The sequence below is a fragment of the Paramisgurnus dabryanus genome, chromosome 20 (genome assembly GCF_030506205.2).
Source record: "Paramisgurnus dabryanus chromosome 20, PD_genome_1.1, whole genome shotgun sequence".
NCBI classification, from domain to species: domain Eukaryota; kingdom Metazoa; phylum Chordata; class Actinopteri; order Cypriniformes; family Cobitidae; genus Paramisgurnus; species Paramisgurnus dabryanus.
In genome coordinates, this window is record NC_133356.1 from 24,781,440 (window position 1) to 24,808,954 (window position 27,515).

A 27,515-nucleotide genomic window follows, 5' to 3' on the forward strand; every position below is an offset into this window, starting at 1 on the left:
GCTACAAAACTCATATCTAGCACCTCACCTTATGGCCTCATGAGATGAAATTCAAACTTAAATGCAAGATTCATGAAAACGATGCTTCACTAGCATGGTAAATATCCGAGTAACAAGTCAGCAAACTGTGCAAGGTCTAGTGAGGAGAAAAATCATGTCTGATTTACGATACATAGTTTGGGTTGATGCGTAACAGGTCTGACAAGCTTCCATATTTAGTCTTTAAGTACAATATGTAGAACCACTTAGTACATTTATTAAAGAAGAATAGTGAACACCATTACTACAGACTAGTTATGTTCTAAATAATAAGTTAAGACGGAGTGTATCTGACAGCCTGGTTTAGGGTTATAAATATAGGACTGGTGTACTATTATTGAGTCTAACCTATAAACTGATATGATGGTAAATCTGATATTGATCTATTACTTATTTTACACTCATTTATCGTTGATAACAAAATATTGATCATTAATGCTAAACTAACATCACTAACATTGATCTATGACTGATTCAATATATGGAGTTAATGGTATATACTGGATATGATAAAGCTGTGATAGTTTGTGGGTAAGTTAATGTACCTTACTCTGATCTTGCTAAATGTATAATATAAATGTTGTGTTATAGACTTAGAGACACAAATTTTTATAGACACAAAGATTTAGATCAATATCATGGCCATGATGCCTGGTGCAGTGACTAACAATGAATTAATTCTGATCTAAGCCAGATGTTCTGGTTAGTTCAGCCCTATATCACGAACCGCTTTCTAATGCAATGACTAACAGTTTATAAATCCTGATTAAACAGTGATCTAACCATGATGTAGATAGATAAATCATGTACAGCTCTTTGGTGCAGTGACTAACAGATCTGCTGCATATGTCATGGCCTGGTTGGTCTCCCTTTTCCCCATGACATCCTCTCAATATCACAATTCTGAATATCAACGTCAAACCTCGAAACATACATCAAACCGATACTCCAGGTATAACAGCGAGATTGCGATCTGTCTCGTTTAAAAGCGATGTAAACAGTGTAATCTGACAGGTAGACTGACACTCCCCGCGAGCTAAGCGTGCCAGTTAGCTGGTTAGCATGATAAACAAATCTTACCGTTCTGCGGAACATCCAGGTCACCCACTACCGTAACAGGGTGTGTTTCTCCGTGTCCCACCACCACAAGTAGAGTCAATGTAATGTTTTGTGTGCGATCGTGATGATTTGGGATTGAGATCGGACAGTCTGACCGGTTGAGTGCGCGTGTCTTCCGGAGCGCAACGGCGGAAGTTCCGATTCAAGGAGCTGCAGCGACACAAAGCGCAGTGTAGCGTACAAATAAACGATTAATAATCACACAATGATAATGTGTGACAGTAGAGTTTAGGAAAACGCTGATTTTAGTGTGTCTGGGGATGTAGACGATGAAAATGGCGTTGTGTTTCTTAAGCAGGTTCACTCCTCCTTATGATGATGTCATCCAGGGAATAAAGAAAAGCTTTACAATTTATTATTAAATCACATTGTTTCCTTTAATCTTCTTTCATGTTGTTAATATTAACTGCTGATTACAGTTAAATTCATTACATACATAACATAAAATGTGAAAATCTAAATGTAATGTTATAAACAGTTATAAACAGTTTATTGAGTCCCTTAAATATATTAAATAAATATATTCATATACTATAGGGTTGAATAAGTTTATTATTAACTGTATAATTTATCATTGATTATCATATTCCCTGTATTGTAATTATTGTTAGAAATATTTTGTTGTTAATCAACATTTTTGTATCCTTGATGTACTTTCTCCGTATGTTCCTTGTTCTTTAATGAAAATGTTACAATTTGTTAAATATATTTAAAAATTGACAAATTAATAATTCAAAATAATGTACACATAGCTACATACATAAAACAAATTGCACATTAATAAATACAAAAAGATGTACTCTTTGCCCTCCTCCCAATTATTTACCATACCAATGCATAATTCCCCAAAAACAGGCTTTTATTATGGAAGAAATAAGGGTTTAGCTTTAGAAATTGTAATAAATTGAGTCCTGTAGCTTTCTCTAAACCAGGGGTCTAACCTTTTTGTGAGCAAGGGCTACCACAATGGATAAAACAATCTGGAGGGCTACTTTTTGATATAGTCTACTCAAAACTTTTTTGTTTTATTTGTTGATTTTATTTTATTTTACCTGTTAATATGTTTTAGTATCGTTTAAAATGTTAACATACATAAACCATGCCAAGCTCATATCAAAATATGTAATAATAAATATTACAATTGAGACTAATAATAGAATGTGCATTGGCGGGCACTTCACAGACACGTTGGAGACCCCTGGTCTATACTATAATATATTTTAGAAGGCTTCCCCACATGACTGCATCTCTTTACATAACGTATGCAGCACACATTAAAAATCCTGTGTTCCTGGAGCTCAGTTGGTGGAGCATTGAGTTAAGAGTTCATTCCCAGGAAAACATATACTGAAAAAATGTATGCCTTGTAATGCATTAAGTCACTTTGGATGAAGCGACTGCCAAATGCATAAATGTAAGTGTAAAAATCAGGCTCAAAAGTAAGATATTTCTTTATTGACGCTAAAAATGTATTCAGATTTATATACATTATTGACACACTGACAAGGTACAGGCAGGTAAGCACCTTCAGTATTCAGATCTCATAACAGTACCAGGTTTTGATGCAGTCTTCTGTCAAACCTTTACTGTTTTCATGTCCAAATAGTCTGGAAAGAACAATAGCAGTGATAGGTTTACACAGTCTTTTTTGAGTTTTATTCATGTTTGCCTTTCTCTCGCCCAGTTCCTCTCTTTCGTCCGCCCAGCATCCTCCAAGTGTTCTCTACAGCTACTTTAGCCATTAAAAGTGTTATGGTGAAATTCCGCCTATACCATTCCCTGAAAAGAAAACCAAATGTCATATGTAATTCTTAAAGACATACTGTGAATTGTTTAGATCTAATGAAGTGTTTGATTCTTACCTGTTATAAGTGGCATGCCTTGTAATGTTTTTGTCTAAGAAATATTTGTAGAACACTGCCATTTCCTCACTGCTTAAAATCCTTTTCCTTCCTGTATCAGAAATAAATGGCAAATTACACCTTAGCATATCACTTTTTATATCAGCATTTTCAAATTAGTAAGACTGATACATATGGGTTAGCCAGTGACAGTTTTGCATTTAGTTTGCATTCAAACAGCTCACCTGCTTCATCTCTCTCCGACAACCCTTTTGCCTTCAGTTGTGACTGTATATATTCTTCCTTTTCCTGAAAATAAATGAGTAATTTTTCATTTTGGCAAAAAACATAAGATGTATAACACAACACTGCCCCCAAATGGTGATGATGCTGAACTTGCCTGAATCACACATCTGTGGTACCTACCTTACTAAATGTAATGTTCTGCTTGGTCCAGAAATTATGGTTCCAGTCTTCTGTCTCCTGTCTCAGATGCCGTAACTTTCTTTCCAGTGGAGTCTCATTCTCTGGGATGTGATATATGATTGGTCTCAGATTTGATAGTCTGTCTGGTGGGCCGATCCAGTCATATTTTGATGTTGCTGCTGGACTGAATCCAGACCTCTACATAAAGAAACATCGCAGTTATATAAAGTATGACATTGTAGTTTTATAATACCATACATCTGACAACCATTAATCTACTCAGTGTTCTGGTAATGCTCTTTATTTTGCAATTCAGGTTTCCACAGTCAGATAATTAAAAATAAATGTAATTGATAATAATAAATATCATACTGTCAATAATACTTATCAATAATAAACCTATGTGTTTTAAGTCTTCCCTTCAAACAACAACACATTTGGGCAACTAATGTGTAACTTATTTTCATTAGGTCAAAATATATAACAAAATATGTAAAAAAAATATATATTGTAAAAACGACGGTTTTTTTATACAGGCAAAATTAATACAATTTATATGTAACCACTGCACATAATTACATGTTACGTGCCATAAAATTTATATATTTTACTACTAAACTACAAACCTGTGCTTGCGTTTCATGTTTTGGTGGTTGGCTTGAGTTCTGTAGATGACCTAGACAGAGGCTCCTTAATGGCAAGAAAGCGTGCCGCGGACACAATAACCTTAAATATACAAAACCCACTGTTTTTACATTCATCTTCGCTTGATTTAATAAGTGACCTTGTCAAAATATATGAGGGATGTATAGTTTGTGATCCGTGTAGCATGATCTACACATCTCAACATGGTAGACTATTATAAAATAAAAGTCTTTTACAGCAAAAATGTATAACACTTCAAGTGAAGATATACAAATAAATTCTGAAAAAAGACGATACAATATAAAGGCCCTATGAGGAGTATATTGTGTTTAATCTTAATAATTTTCCGCACCGAATAACGAATTTTATAACTAATGACGCACACATCTTCTTTTACTTCCGGTGTTCAGTCAGAATGAAACTGGACGACCAAAATGTTTCAAGAGTTACTAATAATAACATAATTAGCCAGTTTCATAAATAAAAATCTTTGATTAATGTTTGATTACAAGCATACAGGTAGAACTTGTTTGAGCCCTTCTGTTTATTAATATTATTGCTTATTGTTTTTCGCGTATTATAATTTGCTTCATTATAATAATATATTTCGTTATGTTTTCTCAAGATAAAAAATATTTGCGCCGAAAAAACTATTTTCTTTTTTTTTTTTAAACAAAACAAATATTCAATATAACTTCCATTGTTCCAAACGTTTAAGTTTATTTAAGATAGGACATGTAATAAATTCACACTCGTAACCCTACAGGCGTTTACGTTTGGCCAGCAGGTTCTACTGACAGACATGTGTCCCCGTTGGTTGTAAGTGGTAACGAAAATTGGGTTGTGTTTTAATCTGTAAACACGGGCGCACCAATGGCGGTCAGCTGGTTATGCAGGTAGGATGGACAGCCTATTAAACATCATGTTTTATAAGAATGCTTACATATAATAATGTCATTGATATATGTAACAATACCTTACTGTTATGTGCTCATAACCAGAGCGGATATTATCAGATTCGCGCACTGTCTTTGTGTGCTTTTTAAGCGTCGCAGTACAGCTAAACAGGCGGGTCATTTCAAGACATTTTTTTGCGCAACTCGCGACTACGTATACAGCAAAATCGTTGACGTTATTGTGCATAAAAGATTAAACCACTTCGTTTTGTGTACGGGAGTTCACATTTGGACTTCCCCGCTTAAACGTGTTTATTCAAAGTGTAACATGGCATAGGTGGGTCTGTTTCATTCTTTATAAGTATGACACCAATCGGATTCCGTCAATATATTTAAATTTATTGATCAGTTGAACGTGGTGAAGTTGAAGATCCAATCGTAGCAGAGACCCCTCCTGATGGGAGGAATGGTCTTCCCAGTACGAGCGTTTTCTGAAGGAGGGGAGGGGCAGGAATGCAGTCCATACAGATGTGATTCTGCTCCCTTAAATCCCAATCTCAGCCTGTGTCACTTCAACATTACAGATCCAGACATTACTGGAGTGTTATGAAGGTTTCAGTGGCATAGCTGATGGAAACCGAGCCCGGTCAACATGTGCGCGAACGTTTTCGGCGCGTTGAAGAGGTGAGAAATATCCTGCGCATCTCTGTCATGCACGCGTGCCATTGCGTCGGATTGTGTTGGCTGCTTTTCAGGAGCAATAAAATTGTCATTCTGTAGTTATTTCATTTATTTAAATCGCAGCATGGCGTGGTCATATCATACAAGGATTGGTTTGGAACATGCTGTCTGCTTTTTATTCTGTAGCTCATGTCACTGATGTGTTGGAGGCACACAACGTAATAAATTAAGGGAATTAGTCAAATATTAATGTCTAGGATGGCCAGGTCATGTAATACAATGATGTCAGCCACTGTTCATGAAGGCACGAATGGTGATTATGAGACGTGCATTGCATTTAGCTGCCATGAACGAAAGACAATTTTATTTTAGCATCATAGCTGCTATAGACAATTCCAGAATCTCCACCCCCCTATAATGTGGATGCTGAAGTTTTAGGACGGAGTGTCACATTCATCATTATATAGAGAAGTATAGATAATATTTATAACTAAGGATACAGATTTTAGACATGTGTAGTGTAGTGTTGAACTTGAGGCAGACATGTGCATTGCACTTGTTTGGTCATGATGAACAAGACCGTTTTAGAGTATTGTAGCTGCCATGGACTTTTCCAGAATCTGGTCTACCTTCCTTTAATTTCACACTTAAGATTCCTACTGTGAGTTCCCACATTTAGCAGATGCTTTTATCTATGTACTTATTATATGAGGTATATGAGGCACATGTCTGATTTGAAGTTGAAGTGATGTCCCTAGAACAATTAAGGTTGTTAACTACTACATTGTTATTACACCTGGGAAGTGTCAATTCGTAACAAAATTAGTGTCCAAGGTGCCCTATGAATGTAAGTATAGCAGCGTTATCCAAACAGTATTTATGTGACGGTTTACCGTGAATTGCATGACCTGTGAAAGAACCAGTGACTCATTTAGTAGTATGCATTGATAAGCTCTGGCATGGGTGGCATTTGTGCACTGTCACCACTCCCAAATTTTATAATCCAAAGTCTTGCTGTGGGGGTGGTGTTTAATTGGTGTTCAGGTGAAGCATCTGGATAGATGATGGTCTGACTCATCCTCATCTGACCCTACCTTCTCCATCTCCTATAATCACAATGATGTGAAATTGATGTTGTACTGTGGTTTACCAGTGATTTAACTCCAAGAGCCAATAATTGGTTTTCTCAAATGTGTTTGAATCCCATTCTCAGCACCGAGCATAATTAGGACCCTATGGAATTCATTTTATTTTTTCCCAAATTCCGTTTTATTTATTCTGAAATTCCATGTTGTGCATATACATTTTTCTGGATTTAATGGTTAAATAAAATTTCAGTAACATACATTTCTTTATGTCCAACGTTACACAAAAGGAATATGTTTCCACGGATTTGGCGATTAATGAAACCACGTCAAAAAACTAGCATTTGAAAACGAGTTATAATGGGTTTTAAAAAGAAATGAATCCAAAATGTGCCAAATTCTGTGACATTCCGCGTAGTACAGTAAATACGTTTTTTATGCTTTGATTTTATGATTCTGTATGCGCTTTCGTGTTGCGGAAATCAAAGGGCCCTACATAATGCAGCAATGTCTTAGACCTTTTTTTGTTTGTTTGAAACAGATGATACATTTTGATGAGGGACAGTTTGGGAATTTAAGGTCATGGTTTTGCTAATGTCTGCTTATTTTTATTCTATACTGTAGCTCAGTTGGTAGTTCACTGTGTTAGCAACACAAAGGAAAATGGTTTAATTCCCAGGGAACACACATGCTGCAAAAAAATGTTTTTACCTTGAATGCACTTTAAGGTGCTTTTGGATAATGTTCTCATAAGCTTCTTATATATAAGGCTACTATAATCATTTTTTTTGATACTGCAATTCCGTAAACTCAACAGCCTATGTTGGAAAAAGTTATAATCAAGCTATCATAACATCTATAATTCTAGGAAATCCTGAGCATTTTTCCTGTGGCCGGGAATTGTTACATTTTTTTCCAATACAAGCGCCGCCCTTGATGTGGGACAAATACCACGTCAACCAACCGGCACATCGTACAACGACTGTTAATCAGAAGTGTCATAAGCAACCAAAGCACTCAGCTAAAGAAGCACTGGCAACAGTCGGCACCCGCGCCTGCCGTTTTCAGACATGTTTAAACGCTTTGGTGGACACTGGGCTTTAGAGACTGTAGTACTGGACCTCAGTTAGAGGTATTTATTTAAAATAGTATTCATTTGAATATATTAAACAGCAAGTAATATTTAGCTTGTGATCATCAGCATATAAGGCATATCAATGATTATTAGGATTTGACTTTTGCCTTGTAAAAAAATCAGTACCCTTGCATTAGACGCCTGTGAGGTAAGTGTACTGAAAGAATCAAAAACATAACTCTAAAGCTCATATGTTTGTTATTGTATTTAAATTATGCTAAATCTTTATTAAAAAGAAATGTTTTTTTAAGGTGCAATGATGCCTTAAAGGAATATTCCATTTTCTTAAAAGAAAAATCCAGATAATTTACTCACCACCATGTCATCCAAAATGTTGATGTCTTTCTTTGTTCAGTCGAGAATAAATAGTTTTTTTGAGGAAAACATTGCAGGATTTTTCTCATTTTATTGGACTTTAATAGACACCAACAATTAACACTTAAATCAACACGTAATAGTTTTTTTTTCAACAGAGTTTCAAAGGACTCTAAACGATCCCAAAGGCATTAGGGTCTTATCTAGCGAAACGATTGTCATTTTTGACAATAAAAATAACAAATATACACTTTTAAAGCACAACTTCTTGTTAAGATCCGGTCGTGATGCGCCAACATGACCCCACGCAATACGTCATGACGTCAAGAGGTCACAGAGGACGAACGCGAAACTCCGCCCCAGTGTTTACAAGTGTTGAGAAAGAGGACCGTTCCTACGTTGTTGTATGTCAACTGATACTAATTAATGTCTTTGTGTCAGTTTATTGTTTAAAATGGTCCGCAAATGTGCGTTTTATATATGTAACACGTGACCTCCCTACGTCACTACGCATTTACGTTAGGTCGCGCTGGACCGGATCTAGACGAGAAGTTGTGCTTTAAATGCGCTGTAAATTTGTTATTTTTATTGTCAAAAATGACAATCGTTTTGCTAGATAAGACCCTTATGCCTTTGGGATCGTTTATAGTCCTTTGAAACTCCGTTGAAAAAAACTGTTGATTTAAGTGTTAATTGTTGGTGTCTATTAAAGTCCATTAAAAAAAAAATTCCTCAAAAAACATAATTTCTTCTCAACTGAACAAAGAAAGACATCAACATTTTGGATGACATGGTGGTGAGTAAATTATCTGGATTTTTCTTTTAAGAAAATGGAATATGCCTTTTAAAGGGAGAGTTCACCTTAAAATGAAAATTCTATCAGCATTTACTCATCCTCATGTTGTTCTAAACCTGTATGAATATGTTTTTCTGATGAACACAAAAGAAGATATTTTTGAGAAATGATGGTAAAACACACACCAGATATTTTGAGAAATGATGGTAAACACACAGCAGATAATGACCATTGACTTCCATAGTAGTGTATACAGGGTACCCGCGGAGTCTTAAAAGTCTTGAAAAAGTATTGAATTTCATTTTCCCATATTAAGGCCTTAAAAGGTATTGAATTTCACCTCAAATCTTGAATTTTTCACGGAGGTCTTGATTTTGCAAATGATCAATAGATTTGTATGCTGTTAATTCAGACACAAAACTCGCGTGCACAAAAACCACGCGCGAGCGACAGGTACGAGCGCAGAACACTATCCATGTTTGGAAAAGCATCTTAGCGAGCGCGCAGAACACTATTCGCGCGCAGGAAAGCATTTTGCGTGTTCACAGAACACTATTCGCGCGCTGAAAAACGTCCTCCCGAGAGCGCACCTCTGTTCAAAGCGCACAAATGCAGTCAAGCGAGCAAAGTAAAAAGTTAAGTGAAAAGGCTTGGATGATAAAGTAAAGGCTGGGATGAGCGCTCGTTCGACTCTCTCTATGCGCTCGCAGCTGCACAACACGCACTTGCTCGATCAAGTTGACTTTGCGACTGTGGGGGCAGACAATGACGGGAATCCTCGCACCTGTGATCGGTTGTTTGATTTAATCAGTGACACACACAATCTTCTGTTCCACAATCCGTCTCTAGTAAATCTAGGTAGAAAAGACATGTTTTAATATGATCATTATGTCGGAGAAGGTAATTTATATGTTAAACAACAAGTCTTGTGTGATCCATGCAATAATAAGCTGCAACAATAACGCAAATTTGAAAGCTTTTATATATTTTGTTTACTGTTTAATTAGATGATATCAACTTGCAATACATACTATAGGCTACATATTTACAATGTCACACTAAGTTAGCATTAGAAAACTTTAGTATGGTCCTGTATAAAGATTAACAGAAAAGATTGACAGAAATATATCTATATATGAGCTTGTGTCCAGTTTTTTGTTTGGTGCAGTGAACAGATCTCTTGTCTTTTTAGGGTCAAAATAGCATTACATTTTAATTTGTTGTTGTGTTTGAGGGGTTTTGTTTCATTTGCCATAATATGGTTAATTTTGTTTGTCAGTATTGTTCTGGTTCGGAGCATTACTGATGAGTGGTATTAGATGTTGTTATTATCTTAACTATATTAAACAGCAAAAAAATGTATACTTTAAAATTGGTGTTATTGTTTGGTTTGCAGCTTATTTCATGGATCAAACAAGACTATTGTTTTAACATAAATTACCTTATCCGACATAATGGTCATATTAAAACGTGGCGGGCTGCACAAGATAAAGAGGCGGGCCGCATGTGGCCCCTGGCCCTCCAGTTGCCCATCCCTGATTTAGGGATTCTCAAATTTACAATAAATGTACATTTAAATCTATTAAATCTATTTGATTGTTGGTTTTGATTGATGGGTAAAGATAATAGGCCGTTTGGGCCTTGGACTCAGCCTTTCAGAGGCATGTTGTCATGAATGTTCAAACACTTGTAAATAGTAATTATTTGAGTTATATTACGTTATTTAAAATGATTTATTCTACCCGAATGGGTGCGATGTAGGTATTAAATTTCATTTGAAGTGGTATTAAAAAGGTCTTAAAAAGCCTTGAATTTAGGTTTGACAATCCTGGGGGTACCCTGTGTATAGTGTTTCCATAGTAGAAGTATTGTGATAAATGATGGTAAGCGCACAGTTGACGGTACCCATTAAATTCCATCATATTTGTTTATTCCTACTATAGAAGTCAATGGTCACTATCTGCTTTGTGTTTACCATCATTTCTCAAAATATCTGGTGTGTGTTTACCATAATTTCTCAAAAATATCTTCTTTTGTGTTCATCAGAAAAAGAAATTCATACAGGTTTAGAAAAACATGAGGATGAGTAAATGATGACAGAATTTTCATTTTAAGGTAAATTATCCCTTTAATCATGTTGCAATGTTATAGATGAAATTTTCGACATTGCCTTTCAAAAGAAAAAAAGAAATCAAATGGATTTAATTTGATGTGCTTGGGTTCTATACTCTGTGCTCTGGTATAACCATGTAGAAAGTATAATATATGTGCCATTTCATGTTATTACATGAATCAGACCAATCTACTATAACATAAAAGTGAATGTAAATACTCAGTAGCACTACACTGTTATTTTAAATCTATCACAATTGCGTTTTTTAACACTAAAAAATTTCAAATGCAAGGGTGCAAAATACAGCACTGTTTCTTTAAGGGAAATGAATATGACCTGTCTATGACATCACAGACACTTCCCTAAGGAATAACAGTAGCAGCAGTTGGCTGCCAATATAATATTGTTTAAGGGCTTTGAATGTGCAGAGGTAAGACAGCACTGTCTGTCGGCTGTGCTCTATGAAGACAGTTTGTTCCTAAATACATCTCTGCAGCAAGGTTTGTAAGTGTTTTTGATCTGGTATTTTTATACGACACGCTAGTTGAACTACAGCTATGTTAATGATTAATTAGTGGTTGTTTGTTGGAGTTTATTCTCCATCTTGTTGTCACGACTCCACCAGGTAGGACTTAAATTGTGTTGTCTGATATGCAGATGTGTAATTTGAAACAGGATCAGTCGGGGTAATGGAAACCACATTGTTGCAGTCCAGATCAAACAGACAGGCTGTGTGTTGATTACAAATAGACTGTACTAAGGACGTTATTATGGATAAACACTTGATTTCCGGTAATCGATTGGCTGATTAATCCAGTTATATTCATTAGGTTTAGGTTTAGGTTGTTAACATCTTTAAAAGGTGATTTTATTTTGCTTTTTAACATGTATGTCATACTGATGTGATTTCTTTCGCTTCCTGTAGTGTGTCAAGCGTTCAGACAGTTCTGAATCCCATATGGTGTCATGTTTGCTTTGTGGTTTTTCATTATGGGTGGAGTTAAAACATTTGCCTTTGTTAGCGTTAGTCAAAACAGCATAAAGAGACCAAACCTGTGCTCACTTGCTTATAATCCTCTACTTTTCGGGGTTTTTGGTTTGTTTTATCACTACTGTTGCTGCTTGTTTTATGCAGTATATGACTTCACTTGTTAGAAGTTACTTTCAATAGTTCTGCTTTATGCAAAAATGGCTAAGAAAAGTGAAGTTAGTCAGAGAAAAGGTCTGGTACTGTATGATTTGTCTGCAAAAGTGATTTGATTTAATATTTACGTAGTGCAATGAAATGTATATATTTATTAAGTGTATAAAAGTGACATGTAAAACACCAAAGAGCTTTTGCTATTATAACAATTTTAGTTTAAAATATATATTTAAAAGGGAAATGTGTTCGTGCGTGCATGTGCTCCATGCAGCCAGGTCAGCCGGCGGAGGGGTGTCTCAGGATAAACGCACATGGATACGGTTCTGTATAATAAAGTAAATGTGACTGCACCATTACGCAGATACGCACACAGTGTTAATATGTTGGATTATTTTCCCCACGATTCTGTCAGGACTAGACTCGCCATCAATTGAATTTGCTCGGCAAAGCTATGGGAGGCAGGTGGACTTTGATCTGTTCTGAGGTCATCAAACGTGCTATTATTTCAACTATTACAGTTTTACTTGACATTTGTTTAAATTTAATATTATATTCAGTTTAATTATTTCTGTAATACTGCTAATCTTAGTAAATCTTAGCTTATGTCAGTTGCCCCTCCCACTTATCGCTGTTCTTCTCACAGTGTCCACGCCCATTTAAGTAGCATTTTTCAGAATGATGGTGAGCTGAAACAGCTGGTTTCATGATGCTTTAAAGACTGTTACATGAGTTGTTACACAACGCCCAAGGTCGGAAAGCTGCAAACTAAGTGCTCTTCCGCCATACAATATAGTTCTCATTTTTTATCAGCTTAAAAAAATTGCCACGTTTTGTTTTGTGCCACCAAACTTACTGGTGTAACTACTCATGTGACAGTCTTAAAATAGGGAAAATGTGGAAGTTTTTGATGGGCTTTAAATTCATCCCTGTTTGGATCCTAATGAATGAATGGGGCTAGGCTAAATGCTAACACATCCATGACGAGCTGTACAAAGATTAAGTGCACGCATTGAATAAAGATAGGGATTTATTAATTCATCTAAGTTGAGGTAAGAACAAAGTAAAATATAAAAAAAAACAGTGGGATTTTCCTTTATCATTTTAGGGGAACTATACTTTTAATGACCAGGCCCAGATTGGCCATAGGAAGGACCGGGATGATTCCCGGTGGGCTGGTTTGGGTTTCTTTTGGCCACGAGGGTCGGCATAATTATTATACACAGTACACACACATATATGATGTAAACAAAAACTTTTATTCTGCAAACGATTAATCGCGATTAATCGTCATGCAGCCCTAGTTGCTGTCCCTAGGCTGCCAGCACTTATCCAGCTGCACTCGCATAATTAACACAAACTCCAGGGGTGAAAATGAGTCCCACTCCGGCCCTGACAATGACCCCATGATTTACAATGTTAATGATTATCTTTTTATCATACAAACTCAATCGGAGTTAAATCAGAAAATGTCTTTGCTGTTCCAAGCTTTCTAATGGTAGTAAATGGTGCATCTGATTTAAATCAAATTTACGATACGTCCTGAGTCATATCAAATCAAAGCACCATTTATTAAAGCTTGGAACAGCCAGTAGACATTATCTAATAATAATCCCTCTAATTCATTATGAATTAACGTGAACAACAATTGCATGGGTATAAACTAACATTAATTAATATTAATAAATGCTACAAAAATAAATTGAGATAAAATCTTATTGTAAAGTGTTACCATTTTCAACAGCATTTATTATTAACTTAGGTTTTAGGTTAGAATTTGGCAGGGATGCTTAACTCAGCGTCATGGCTCATGATCAAGTGTTGCCCTAAGGTACCAAGTTATGTTCAGGACTGTGCTCTTCTAAAATTTTTGTTTCGGGCTGCAGAGATGAACCGCTCCTGCTTTTTATATCACATTCTTGGCTTGAAAAAATACAATAATTTTATAGTGATTATGTGCAGGGGTGTGATTCTTCCGGATAAATCTGGAATTCCGGCTTTTCCGACCTGAAAATGAGGCTTTCGTAAATCATGCAAATCCAATTTTTTGTGAGTGCGTGTCGGGGTGGGGTTGCAAGGCACCGTTATAAATAACCGCATATCACTCCGCATTAGTCTATTTATTTATCACGATGGAACTTCATTCAATGCAGAGCTTACCAAAGAGCTTGCAGTCGGGTGGGGTCTCCGGCGTGTGGTGTAGGCTGCGAATTAAAAAAAATCATGCGTTCGCCTACATATAGAATGAAAGAAAAAGTGTGTTTGAGATCATCCGGCGCTGCGCAGACCGATCAGCGAGGTTTGCCGCTTGCAGTCGAGGGAGGAACTGAAGACGGAGCCGTCAAGCCGGACACCTGCTGCTTGCAGTAGTGACGTGTGCGCCGTGTTTCCTTGTTTTTAATCGCAAATGAAGTGAATTTGATGCTAAATTTGATAAAAACAAAACTTTTAATGAAAAGTTGCAACCAGAAACATTTTATATTGAATATTTTAATTGCTGCTTATACTGTATACCCGAAAATAACGAGAAACAAGTCTATATTATTAAAATACCAACAGAGTTTGGAATTTTCATTTTTATTTTATTACGCGACACAATATAACATATTTAAGCATATTAAAGTGTTTTTCCTGTTTTAAAACATGAATTTATAATGTTTATTAGTGGAACTAAAGGTTGGATTAAACTTGAAACGCACGTGATCGTTGTCATCAGTGACGCAGCCAATCACGTAAAGCTGTTACAACTCCGTGCAGCCGCTCTGGAGAAGCTGCACCGGGTGAGCTAGCCAGCTACTCTCGAAACGCTCTCGCGGTACTTAAAAACCATATGACACAGTCACGTGCCTGCAGCGCCAGCTGAAGTCGGACAAAATAACTAACCGGAATGCACTGCTTCAAGTCAGCCGCCGATCGGTCTGCGCAGCGCCGCATGAAGTTGAACACACCTAAACACATCTTTCACTCTCAACCAAACTAACAAACTAGCCAATCAGAAGTAGAATAGGGAGGGGTCTTTGAGGTGTGGCTCAGAGTCGTATAATAATAGAGTTACGACACTCACATAGGCCCTGTCCCAAATGGCACACTCCGGACTTGTGGTCCTCCTCAGAGTCCACACTTTGATGACATCACGTAGTCCAGACTTTAGGGACCCTTGATGCGAGTCCACGTGGGTGCACCGTAGTCGTATTTTGGGACAGACTCGAGCATCACACCAGAAATATCTAGAGTTCCCCGTCAGTGTGAACTCCTCCCTTCCGTCGTCTGATTGGTCCGACCGCCCTTTCGCAAGGACTTCTGGGTTGGCAAACTGCGCGAAGCCTGCTGCAGTGCTGGCTTCGCTGAAGACCGCATCAAGGGGGCAAAGGAGGCGCTGATGAGCACACTTCAAAGCGTAAAAATGACAGATGGGACACCCTACGGACTCCTAGACTAAGCGAGAACGCGCAATTTAAGGCCACGAGACCGAAAGTCCACATGAAGTGCGCCATTTGGGACAGGGCCATAGACGTCCGTTGTAAGAATGGAATGCGGAAGTAACAGCGTTTCATTTAGTGACTGGTAATGACGCATAGTTCCAATTGCAGCACTGAAGCCCATTCATTTCAATGGCACCTGCTGGTAAATCGATGAAATTACAGTTTCTCTTTACATTTTCGGACATTTCATTAACTCTTTCACCGCCATTGACGAGATATCTCGTCAATTAAGAGAAAACGCTTCCCCGCCAATGACGAGATTTTCTGTCTTTCCGCAATACCGCTATTATCCACCAGGTGGCTTCCGCAACTTTTTAAACCCAGAAGTATTGCCCTATGGCAAGCGGCTGCATGTCCGTGTCTGTTTTAAAGATCGCTCTGAATGGGATCTCTATGAAAAGTCCGTCACAAAAATGGAATTATCTCTGCTTTTTGCTCAAAATGTGGTGTTTTGCAGAAACCTACCCATATTCAAAAGCTAATTACAAAAGAACCACTGAAGGTAGGAAGAAACGTCTGTTCTTTCATTTGGTATATTGTATGTTTATATATTTAAAGAAGAACATTTTCTGGAAGGCATTAAACTTTTGTGAAAATCATGAAAAACGCTGGCGCTGGCTGGCAACTTTTTAAAAAAAACGCTGGCGGTGAAAGAGTTAATATAGTCAACAGTGATATTTTATGAACTCTGCTTTAGGTAATGATTATCGTTAATAATAACTAGTAAAAATTTTATATTTTAATGAGTTGTGTATAATGTGTGAATAATATAGATTTAATGGTTTAATATGTTATTACTGGTGGCCATCTACTTTATACTTATCTTTTTTATATATTACGAGTAACACTAGGGGGCAACAGCGACAAGCTAAATGCCTTATAAGAAAGTCACACTGCTTCACAATGCTCCTATGTGTTTCATTGTGTTTGGTAAGTAATACGAGTGATGTATTCTCGAAAATCATGTATAATTATATTAACATTTATTGTGTACTATAAATACAATTAAATATGAATTTAGTGTGTTTCTGTTATGCTTCACTGTTACAAATAACCGCGTTGGCTATCTTTTTTGTGATTTTAATATAGTAAAAGTGTAGGAATTATGTTTTTAGAAGATTGATAGCCATTTATATAGCCATATTTTGCTACAAAAATAAAATATAAACTGTGTTGCTGTAGTTGGTATAGATAACCACAGTTATCTTTGGGTCACAATTAACTGTTTATTTTTATTAACTGATTTACTGTATTTCCATCACTCCCTAGTAAAAAAAAAACGTTATAAACATAGTAAGTATAGTGATCAATTCCCATTACAAGCTAATATTTACCTAAAATAGCTGAAAACCTATGCAAACAGATTGACAGCCCTGCTTGGTTTGGAACTGTAGAACGTTACACGAATCACGTGACCGCGCGGCGGCGAGATCAAAGCGTTTCGTAACTGTTATTATACGACTCTGGTGTGGCTGAGATCCAGCTGCATACCGCGCCGCCGCGGAGAAATCAAATCATAACAAGTTAACGTTAAAAAAACAAAACAAAAAAACAAGTTAACGTTGTCAGAGCAGGATGAAGAGTTCGTTTGTGAAGCCTAGGTAAGACGACTTAATTGATAAAGGACTTAAATCAGTGGCGCTGGGCATGGATCGAAGGAATAGGCAGAGACAGACAGCATTTTATTAGTAAGAAATTAAGAGAACCTGCCAAGTGTTTGCTGCTTTGACAAAACTGTCCGTTTCAAATCAGACCGCTATATGCCAGTAATGTAAATATCAGATTTCTCGTCGAGGTGAAATGCAGTCTCGCGATATCAATATAAAGTTGCGTTTTTGTTAAAAAGTTTGCTTGCATTAACTGTAATCACATACGTTAACGCACGCATATACGCGAATCAGAGCCAACGTCATCCTGACGAACACACGCGTACGTTTGCTCCTCTTAATGGTTTGTGAATCTGGCAGTAACGCTTGCGATAACAGAATAATATAATGACAAACACACACATTCGTGGATCTGGTTTGTGAAACGCGTAGCTCTACTGTTACAGTAGATGCTTTGCCAAAATAACTATACAAAAGACAAATGCACTTGACTGCCTTTCCAGAAAGTCACAACATTTGAAGTAACAAATGTTGTAATCAATAATTAATCTGATTAAATGCCCCCACTAATTATTCTATAAACATTAAACATGTTTTGACCAATAGCGAATCTCATTTATCAAATTGTGTATGTGGCTTGTGTGCCTTATTATTACTACAATATGCAACCAAAGATTTTACTAAAAGGGCATACATTTGTTTTGAAGAACATAAAATGCACAAAATGATTTTGTTCAGTCTGATGCAGTGGCAAGGCTACATAATGGTCAGGGTGGCACTTGCCCACGCAGATTGACGATTGGCCACTCAGATCGGTCAACTTTGAGCCCAAATTATATTTCAACTGTATTTCATTTTATATGTGTGCGTGCATGCGTGTATGTGTGCGTATGTATGTCGCCACGTCTTGGTAGGTGTACCGTATATTTTTCTGCTTTTTTGTCCTTTGCCAATCACACCTATGTATGTGGCATCTAAAACATTAACTTACCCTAGCTGTCACTGGGGCATAACTCTTTTAAAAAGTACCTTAAAGAAACGTATTGGTTCCAAATGTATACATAAATGTTACATATAAGGACCTTTTTAAAGCGTACCGCCCCACTGACAGCTTGGGACCATTTTTGACCATTTATTATGACAGTGTTCATGCTTAAATAGTCTCTTTCTCCCTCAGCCTGTTTGGGAAACCCTTTGATGGTGGGAAAAGGACAATGGATCATGGCAATCAGCAGCCACAGACACAACAGATGCCAGGACCCTTTTCTGGTTATGCAGGACCCCAGGGCTCGTACCCTGGCCAGCACCCGGCCCTGCTTCGGTTGAGTGAAGTGCAGAGAGAGATCGCCACACTCGGTCCACAGGTGTGCTCATTCAGCGGCCTGCAGAGTGACCGAGAATACAAACGCATGGAGCGAGACCTGACCAGATTACTGTTGGAGATTGATCAGGTCAGCACATTAGCTAGTGTTCTCGACCATAGCAATTCATATATATTTGGTAACAAACTTCCCATCTGATGTACAGATTTAGGGTGTGACCATGATCAATGCATGGGGGTAATGTATACTAAGTGGCCACATTTTGTTTCCCCATCCAGGTGGAGACGGAGGGCCGTCCGGAGCTCCAGCAGCCTCGGAAGCGTGCGGCGGGAGAGGTTGAGGGTCTGCTTCGGTACCTGGAGGGCAACGCTACACATCCATCTCGACTGGCCATCGAAGAGCTAACCCAGACGGCGCAGAGAATACTGAATGAAGGGGTCGTGCTACCTTTACGACAGGGCCAGGTTTTAGATGCTTTTGAGATCGGCGAGGAGCTGGTGGAAGCTGTGCAGGACGTGGCCATGCGTCTGGCTCAGGTTAAGACAGGTGGGAGCGTACCGCTCAGAAAGGCCCGTTACAAGGCGCTGACACGGGTCTGTGCCGTACAGGAAATACTGGAGGGACGCGTGCAAACTCACACGTTGGCACTGCCGCTGTCAGATGACACGCATGAGGCTGTACAGCGAATTAACCAAGTCATGGCACAGGTGAGTGCTACATGTAAAAGACAGAGAGCAAAGAAGTCCTACCATGACCAGCTAAAGATTACTACTGGAAAACTACTGGATATTTTACTAAAAAAATAATTTTTAGGATAACAATGTTACTAAAAACTAAAATGAATTGATCTCGTGTAGGTGAGTAGTGCGAGGTGTCAGGAGGTGGCTTTGCTGATGGGTCTCAGTGGACGTGACAGCTGTGCCCACCTGGCCAGGATCCTTACAGAGCTCCTGGTTGAGCTGGATGCTCTGGATGTGTCGAGCAATGCTGCTGTCAGGAACTACAGGAAACAAGTGGTGGAGGAGATCAATGGCCTGCTTAAACATCTTGACCTGGAGGGAGAGGGAGATGACACACGCAGGTAACACCAATGTTGAAATTAAATATAAATAATAGCATTATTTAAACTATTATGCCATAGTTAACTTTCATTTATTATACTTCCAGATATGATCTAGCTCAGAATGACTCGATTCGTGAAATCGAGGCAATCAGAGGGCGCGTCTTGGTCCTACAGGAGGAGGTGCTTCGGTACGGCGCCATAGGACAGGGGTCGGAGCTGCAAAGTCTCCTCACTCACTTAGATCAGGTAGACACGGGCCGAAATCCCTGCATTCGGGAGGCACGCCGCAGAGCTGTGTTGGAAGTTCAGGCTGTCATCACCTTCCTAGACCTCCGGGAAGCCCTGGGACGTCGTAACCCTGTACCGGACGAACCTCCGCCTCACGCGGCCGTGTGGCGAGTCTTAGCCAGCCTGTCCGACCTGCAGGCTCAGGTTTTAAGCTTTGATGGCAAGAGAGCAGACAAGAGCTACATGCTTTTGGAAGAGCTACTGACCAAACAGCTTTTAGCTCTTGATGCCGTGGACCCTCAGGGGGACGAAGGAACAAAAGTTGCCCGTAAGCAAGCAGTTAAACACGCCCAGAATATCCTTAGTTACCTGGATATGAAGACAGATGAGTGGGAATATTGACAGACAAAAACTTGGCAGTATTGGAGAGATTTTTCTGAATAAAAAGCTGCAAGAAAAGGCAAAATATATGGCAAAAAAAAAAATGTGTCCTGTGTGCGATATATCAGGATGAGATATAGCAGTGGCCATGGGTGAAATTTTTAATTTGTATATAAAAGACAGTTTTGCTGTAGGCAGCAGGACTGATACCCATTATGCACCTGCTGCTTTTGTTGGTCCATTATAGGTCCCTAAAAAACAGCATTTCTTCTGGCAAAAGAAACCTTTTTTCTACTGCACATGAAGTGTTGTTTTTATCAGAATAATTCCATGTTTTGGTCGGTGTGGTGTGGTGCGGTGCTAAACCCTGTTCTGCTGCCAAAATTTGCTTTCTGCTATACCACATGCTTGTGTAGGGCACAGTGTTGAGATATGCGGTCTTCAATGCGGTGTAAAGCTTTTATCTCTGATATGAAGAAACTCATTGGTCTCTGTTACGCCCAGAACGGGTAGCGCAACAGGTGATACAATAACAAAGAAGGCCCAACTTAAGTGTTTATAGGTTTGTTTATTTTCTGTAAAAGCATATTTACTTTATTTATTACTTTAAAATGCACTTTTATAGCTTAAGCTCCTCTAGGTATAGTCACAAGCCAAACAAACAATAACTCACCCTGCCTGAGGGAACAATTATACATTCTGCGTTCTTCACATTATAACTGACCCAGTATTTTGTATCTTAGTTGATGATGCAGTAAATAAAGGGACAGTTCATCCAAAAATGAAAATTATGTCATCATTTTCTCATCTTCATGTTGTTCTAAACCTGTATGATTTTTTTCTGATGAACACAAAAGAAGATATTTTGATAAATGATGGTAACCACATGGCTGATTGTAACCATTGACTTCCATAGTAGGAAAAACAAATACAATGGTATTTAATGGGTACTGTGAACTGTGTATCTTCATCATTTATTACAATAATACTTATATAATATTTGTATTTCTACTATTATTTTGTGAACATCAGAAAAAAAATCATACAGGTTTAGAACAACATGAGGATGAGTAAAGGATGACAGAATTTTAAATTTGGTGTGAACTATCCCTTTAAATGATGCATTTTCCACAAAAGGAATGGAAAGGGTGTGGGACAGCATTGTTTCAGTGTTTATAGAAATTGCTGGAAAAACTACTGACTAAGAAATGACTAACCGCATTCTTTTGTTTTGTTGGATTTTGTAGAGAAGCAGAATTGTCTTTGGAAATGCTTCTGTTAGTGTTGTGTCAGTTACAGATATAAAGGATGAAAAATAGAAACTAGTTCACAGGGTGTCTTGTCTTTTCTATCGGTTTTAGGCCGAAAGGGTTTTTGCAAGTCACCAGGGAACAAAGAGTGGAAAGCGAGATTGTGTGTCTGTGATTGTTGAAGAAAAGCTGTGTGTGTGCTATTTTGCTTGTGGGAGTGTTCAAAGTGGACAGGAGATGTTTTTTTGTTTTTTTTACAAATATTGTGGCGCCGAAAGGAAGAACCACTACATTCACATCACTATAAAATGCGACAAAATGTGAAATTTTTGGGTTTAATTTATTTAAAGTATTTATTAGGTCTCCAGTGTTTCTGTAAACTTGCTATATTGGTTTTTAATGGATAAAGCAGATACAGTAGACAGAGAATGGGCCACTATAATGGTGATAAGTACAGGACTGTGCAAAAGTTTTAGGCCACCAGCACCACCAAACTTTGTTTTAGAATTTTTAATGTCCATCCAAATGTATTTTTCAATCTAGTTTGTTAAGAGACAAACTGAAAATACAGGGAATATGTAAAATAAAAAATAATTTTCAGGACTAAATGTCTTCTTTAGGAATCGTCGGTGTTTAGTGTGACCTCTCGTTGCACTAAACATCTTGAGCGTTTTTTGAGCAGAATGAAGTAAAAGACTCATTTCTTTAAAATTAGATATTAGGATTTAATTTCATTTAGGTTTAAGAGATCCTGCAGTTGCCTGCTATTGCTCAAGTGGAAGGGAGTTTACCCTAAAAACTTGACACATCAGCTTATTATACTTTCATAGAGTTTTTAATACTACATACACATTAACTGTATTTTCTGGTTGTATTCTAATAAAGAGACTGAGAAACAATTATGTATGATCACTATAACATTGCAAAAACAACTAATCTAATTCTGGCATGGTGGCCAGACTTTTGCACAGTACTGTATATGTGACATACGTGAGTCCAATTTGTGACCCAGTCTGTGAAAACCCAGCTCAAGTCATTTTTTGTGATTTACTGTTTTCTACATTAATCATCCATATTTAATGTAAAGAGCATTCTGTGAAAAATATAACCTTGATATCTTAAATATTGACTGAGTAAGATCATGTCAAAGATTGAAACCAGTGGTTGAAATCAAACTTTGATGCTTTTAAGGGTCGTTCACATTTAACTATAACACTAACTATACTGTATAAGCATAGTTACATTATGAGACTTAAGGGAATATTCCATTTTCTTAAAAGAAAAATCCAGATAATTTTCTCACCACCATGTCATCCAAAATGTTGATGTCTTTCTTTGATCAGTCGAGAAGAAATTATGTTTTTTGAGGAAAACATTGCAGGATTTTTCTCATTTTAATGGACCAACACTCAACACTTAACAGTTTTTTCAACGGAGTTTCAAAGGACTTTAAACGATCCCAAACGAGGCATAAGGGTCTTATCTAGCAAAACGATTGTCATTTTTGACAATAAAAATAACAAATATCCACTTTTAAAGCACAACTTCTCGTTAAGATCCGGTCGTCATGCGCTAGCGTAACCTGACGCAATACGTCAAGAGGTCACAAAAGACGAACGCGAAACTACGCCCCAGTGTTTACAAATGTGGTGAAAGAGGACCGTTCCTACGTTGTTGTATGTCAACTGATACTAATTAATGTCTTTGTATCAGTTTATTGTTTAAAATGGTCCGCGAATGTGCGTTTTATATATGTAACACGTGACCTCCCTACGTCACTACGCATTTACGTTAGGTCGCGCTGGACCGGACCTAAACGAAAGGTTGTGCTTTAAAAGTGTATATTTGTTATTTTTCTTGTCAAAAATGACAATCGTTTCGCTAAATAAGACCCTTATGCCTCGTTTGGGATCGTTTATAGTCCTTTGAAACTCCGTTGAAAAAAACTGTTAAGTGTTGAATTAAGTGTTAATTGTTGTTGGTGTCTATTAAAGTCCAATAAAATGAGAAAAATCCTGCAATGTTTTCCTCAAAAAACATAATTTCTTCTCGACTGAACAAAGAAAGATATCAACATTTTGGATGACATTGTGGTGAGTAAATTATCTGGATTTTTCTTTTAAGAAAATGGAATATTCCTTTACGCCTGGATTATACAGACAGGGCCACGTTTAATTACAGCAAATGCATCATCAGTCATTTTTGACTTGAGTGTTCATAGATTTTGGGACTGATGCTTCCATTGGCCGGTACCGATAATTAAAAATGCCCAAAAATCTTTTTTATAGATGATTTCCAAATTTCATTTATCTTTCCATGGATATGAAAGTCCAATTTTTTTAAACACCGATTGCATTTGCATTCCATCCAGACCATGACACAAACTTGTCCCGCTGCTAATACTGTTGCACTATGTTGAAAAAAAGGGCAGATCCAGTTATGAAACAACACTGTAATAATCATCAAAAAATACAGGTTGCACTCGGAGCAAAACCAAACACTGTTATCAGACACCATTATCTGTTTGAAAGGAAACCGTAAAGATGAAAAGTGATGAGTGCTAAAAAAAATGTATGCATAGACAGCAACGAATAACTCAAAAGGAAGGCAGTGACATAGCTAAAGGAAGAGAGGTTGTGGTCATAACAGATCAATCCAGTATCTGTCATTAGATGGCTTTGTGTCTCCTGCAGTGAGTTGAGGTGAAAACACACTCCAGCAGCACTTAAAAGGCGTAGGTGTAGTTTAGTTGCTTTGTGAACCTCTACTAGAGACACCACATATATGTGCTATTATAAGCAATGGCACACAGTGACAGATTTTAAGCCTGTAGTTTCTCCCAGCAGGCCTGTGGTCTAGCAGCGACCGATATGTTATGGTTCAGAGGGAGCATGCTGTTTAAAATCACTTCATTGGCTTTAACAAAATATGGCACTGCTGATGACAGCGTTATACTGAGAACTGCCGGATATAACACTTCTGGATGCTAATTTTTCAAATTCAGACTGTTTTTAACAGGATGGAGTGAAACACTTAGTCAACCAGCACCACTTTTGAGGATCACTCCTATATAATGTATACACAGAGATAACATTCACTCCAGTTACTGTAGATGATTGACAGTCAAATATTTTGCCATGAAATGGCCATATTGCACTCGCATCTAGGCTCAGATTATTATTATTATTATTATTAGTTTAACATGAGTATTATGCCATAAGACTAGCTAAATCCATTTATTTTCTAAACACAGTGCTCTTCCGAGGGGCTTTAAATACATCAGACAGACAAGTCAGAGACATTGAACTTTCAAATGTACATTGTGAGTCATGATAACATTTGCAAATCAAATATATTCCAGTCATTGAATAATACTCAACAATCCACCTGTTTCGGATTCTTCTTTTAGAATAAATGTTACCTTGATTGTATTACTCTTTGCACTATCAAGCAATCACTGGGGCAGTACCCTTTAAAAAAGGTCCTAATATGTTTGATTTAGGAACAGATGGTGTTACATTTAATATACATTTGATACCAATAGACTTAAAAAATTGTGCTAAAAGTGGTTCACTAGCTCGTAATCATAGGGGAACCATTTTTAGTGCTAAACCTTACTCGTGTAGAACCATATTGTGCTATGTTAAACCATAGGTGGTGCTATTTTCATGCTTTAGCACCACTTATGGTTGGTGCTACATGTAAAGGGCGATTTATAGTCGTGCGTAGGTCCTACGGCGTAGCAGTGACGGCGTAGGTTCCGCGTCGGTTTTCATTTATACTTGTGCGTCGCCGTCCGCGTCGACGTGCAAAGACACGCGAAACCGCTGGTTGGCAGTAATCACGCGTGTAACCACAGTAGCAGCAGAAGTCGTCACAGAAGAAGAAGCTAAGCAAGTTAACCCACAAACGAAGAAAAAATAGCAACTTGTTGTGTATAATTTGAGAAGACCAGCAATGATGGAAGTAAATAAACAGCGACTTATGTTGCAGTTTTAGTTAAATCACTCCTCAACTTGGCTCATCTTTGTTTTCACCGTCTCAACCGGAAATACCTATGACGCAGTTTTTTTACCTGACGGGAGGGGTTCTGGTGGACCAATCACAGTGCTTGCGGTCCGCGTAGGTCCGACGCGCTGTTAGGAATTTTGTGAGGTGCGCGTCAGGCTACGCAGAGCTACGCACAGGCTACGGATAGCCTACGCCGTAGCTACGGCGTAGCACCTACGCACGACTATAAATCGCCCTTAAGGGATATTGTATAGGCAGCAGATTGTTATTGCAGAAGTCCTGGGTCTTGTATCACACTGAGGGGGCTTATTTTGTGATAACAACCTGCTTCCTGTGCATTATCCCGCTTATTACATGGCTATTTACCTCATAAGGTAAGGGACATTTAAAGATTGATTTGAAATTATTTATTCACAAATTTTTAACAAATGCAGACCTTCCATGAGGATACCCCATTTACTTTCAGTTTTAAGATAAGACATTCAAATGTCATGCTTTAACACGCTATTTGGTTTAATCATTTGAAAATAGAATTTATATTACATTTTTGCGTAATATGAAACTGTACCTGTCAAAATGATTTGCAGCCGTGTGTTATTAGCCAGTTTCAGGCGGTCCATTACACCACGGGTGTGCATTATTTTCAAATAATTCAAAGGACCGATTATTATTATTCCCCTTATACCACGTTTACCACAGCCATTGCTCATGTGGTTATTTTAAGACATTTGATATATTAAGTGTGCGTTTAACAGAAATATAATCAACATCCGTGAACATTTCCTAACCAATCAGAATAAAGCATTCAACAGGCCTGTGGTATAACTCAGAATAACCTAACTTTGAATGTCTCGACTGGCCAATCAGAATCAAGCATTTTAGAGCACCGTGTATTAAAGGTGCTACCCTAACAATGGTTCCCCTATAACGAGCTTTTAGTACTATATAGCACTGCTTTTGTACCTTTAATATGTGTACTCTTTGGTACCAATATGTACCTCTAAGGTACTAATAGGAACTCTTTAGGTGCAATTATGTGCTGTTTGAAAGGGTACCACCCCAGTGACAGCTAAGGACTATTTTTAAACACTTAATTTATTTTCCTGACAGTGTTAACTCCCTTATGAGATATTAGTGTTGACATTGACAACGCTTTCAAATTTATAAGGCTGTAATCCTGCTGTAATGAGCATTGCGCATGTCTTTATAGACTTCATCATCTAATAATGACGTGGCTAATGTTAAATCCGGTGAAAATTGCAGTTAGGTGTAAATCAGTGACCCATGCCATGCAACTAATTTGCTAAACGTCTTCTCCCTTTTTCACAATGCCAAAATCTCATCATATGAAGTAGACCTGCAAGATTTAGAATGTATCTCAGAATGTCCACCTTTTTTGATACCAAAGTTAATACTCGCCTCTTTTTGTTTATAACTCCTGTTATCTTTTTAAACCGTGCTAACTACAAACCAGAATATATTAATAGTTAAAAAACTCAGTTTTAACAGAAAGCTTTTAGTTGTCTAAATGTGTGAAAGAATGTGTTTTTGTGCAGGTCCGTGAGGTTGTCTAAATGTGTTGCATTAATCTCATTTAGGCTGTGTTGACTGTGAAAGGTTTACTGCGTGTGTATTGTCTGAATTATGCTTGTTGAATAAAGCACATTGAGTTTATGTGAATGCTTTGATCAGTGGGGTTGTTTGATTTTTACATGTGTACAGTTATATTGTTAAATAAAGTTGATGATCTGAAAATAACATATGCTAGTGCTTGGGTATTAATTATGGCCTTTCATGGATCTTTCAACCTGTTTCCATGGTAACAAGAAGGTGCTGTGAGAATAGATTTAGGTTTGCAGATGAAATAGATGCACACTGTTTGCCATTATTGAACCTAAGCACATCTGTCAAAAGACTGAAAAAGCCAGATAATTAAAAA

The 27,515-nt window shown here is 37.7% G+C and overlaps 3 protein-coding genes across 14 annotated transcripts in view; 1 reads left to right on the forward strand and 2 right to left on the reverse strand.

The window, feature by feature from the left end:
* Positions 1-1,479, reverse strand: part of klc1a (kinesin light chain 1a) — a 37,704-nt gene extending 36,225 nt beyond the window's left edge. For all 5 annotated transcript variants that reach the window (XM_065297234.1, XM_065297232.1, XM_065297233.1 and 2 more), the window contains exon 1: positions 1,120-1,479. The gene's annotated coding sequence lies outside the window, so the exon portion shown is untranslated. The remainder of the gene's footprint in view (positions 1-1,119) is intronic.
* A 1,118-nt stretch (positions 1,480-2,597) lies between these two features.
* coa8 (cytochrome c oxidase assembly factor 8) lies at positions 2,598-4,472 on the reverse strand. Its single transcript, XM_065297563.1, has 5 exons — positions 4,052-4,472; positions 3,426-3,623; positions 3,245-3,308; positions 3,021-3,111; positions 2,598-2,937 (listed from the first exon to the last, which is right to left on the reverse strand). Exons 1-5 carry the CDS (start codon positions 4,184-4,186, stop codon positions 2,814-2,816), a joined length of 612 nt encoding a protein of 203 aa, XP_065153635.1. The 5' UTR covers positions 4,187-4,472; the 3' UTR covers positions 2,598-2,813.
* Positions 4,473-4,866: 394 nt separating this feature from the next.
* bag5 (BCL2 associated athanogene 5) lies at positions 4,867-21,640 on the forward strand. Of its 8 annotated transcripts, XM_065297237.2 has the most exons (6): positions 4,912-4,966; positions 5,551-5,650; positions 18,499-18,772; positions 18,922-19,350; positions 19,501-19,724; positions 19,811-21,640. In XM_065297237.2, the coding sequence occupies exons 2-6, from the start codon at positions 5,619-5,621 to the stop codon at positions 20,334-20,336; spliced, it is 1,485 nt and encodes a 494-aa protein (XP_065153309.1). In that variant the 5' UTR covers positions 4,912-4,966; positions 5,551-5,618; the 3' UTR covers positions 20,337-21,640. The 8 variants fall into 8 exon arrangements, with proteins under 8 accessions (XP_065153310.1, XP_065153309.1, XP_065153308.1 ...); XM_065297238.1 differs by lacking the exon at positions 5,551-5,650 and having other exon boundaries at positions 4,867-4,966; XM_065297236.2 differs by lacking the exon at positions 4,912-4,966 and having other exon boundaries at positions 5,481-5,650.
* Positions 21,641-27,515: the final 5,875 nt, after the last annotated feature.

Bases quoted from the DNA above. Each gene is read 5' to 3' on its own strand.
- coa8 (XM_065297563.1), bottom strand. From the start codon at position 4,186: ATGAATGTAAAAACAGTGGGTTTTGTATATTTAAGGTTATTGTGTCCG. The intron at 3,624-4,051 runs GTTTGTAGTTTA...TTCTTTATGTAG, and splicing joins AACATGAAACGCAAGCACAG to AGGTCTGGATTCAGTCCAGC. The intron at 3,112-3,244 runs GTGAGCTGTTTG...TTTCTGATACAG, and splicing joins GTCGGAGAGAGATGAAGCAG to GAAGGAAAAGGATTTTAAGC.
- bag5 (XM_065297237.2), top strand. From the start codon at position 5,619: ATGTGCGCGAACGTTTTCGGCGCGTTGAAGAG. The intron at 5,651-18,498 runs GTGAGAAATATC...TTTCTCCCTCAG, and splicing joins GTTTTCGGCGCGTTGAAGAG to CCTGTTTGGGAAACCCTTTG. The intron at 18,773-18,921 runs GTCAGCACATTA...TTCCCCATCCAG, and splicing joins TACTGTTGGAGATTGATCAG to GTGGAGACGGAGGGCCGTCC.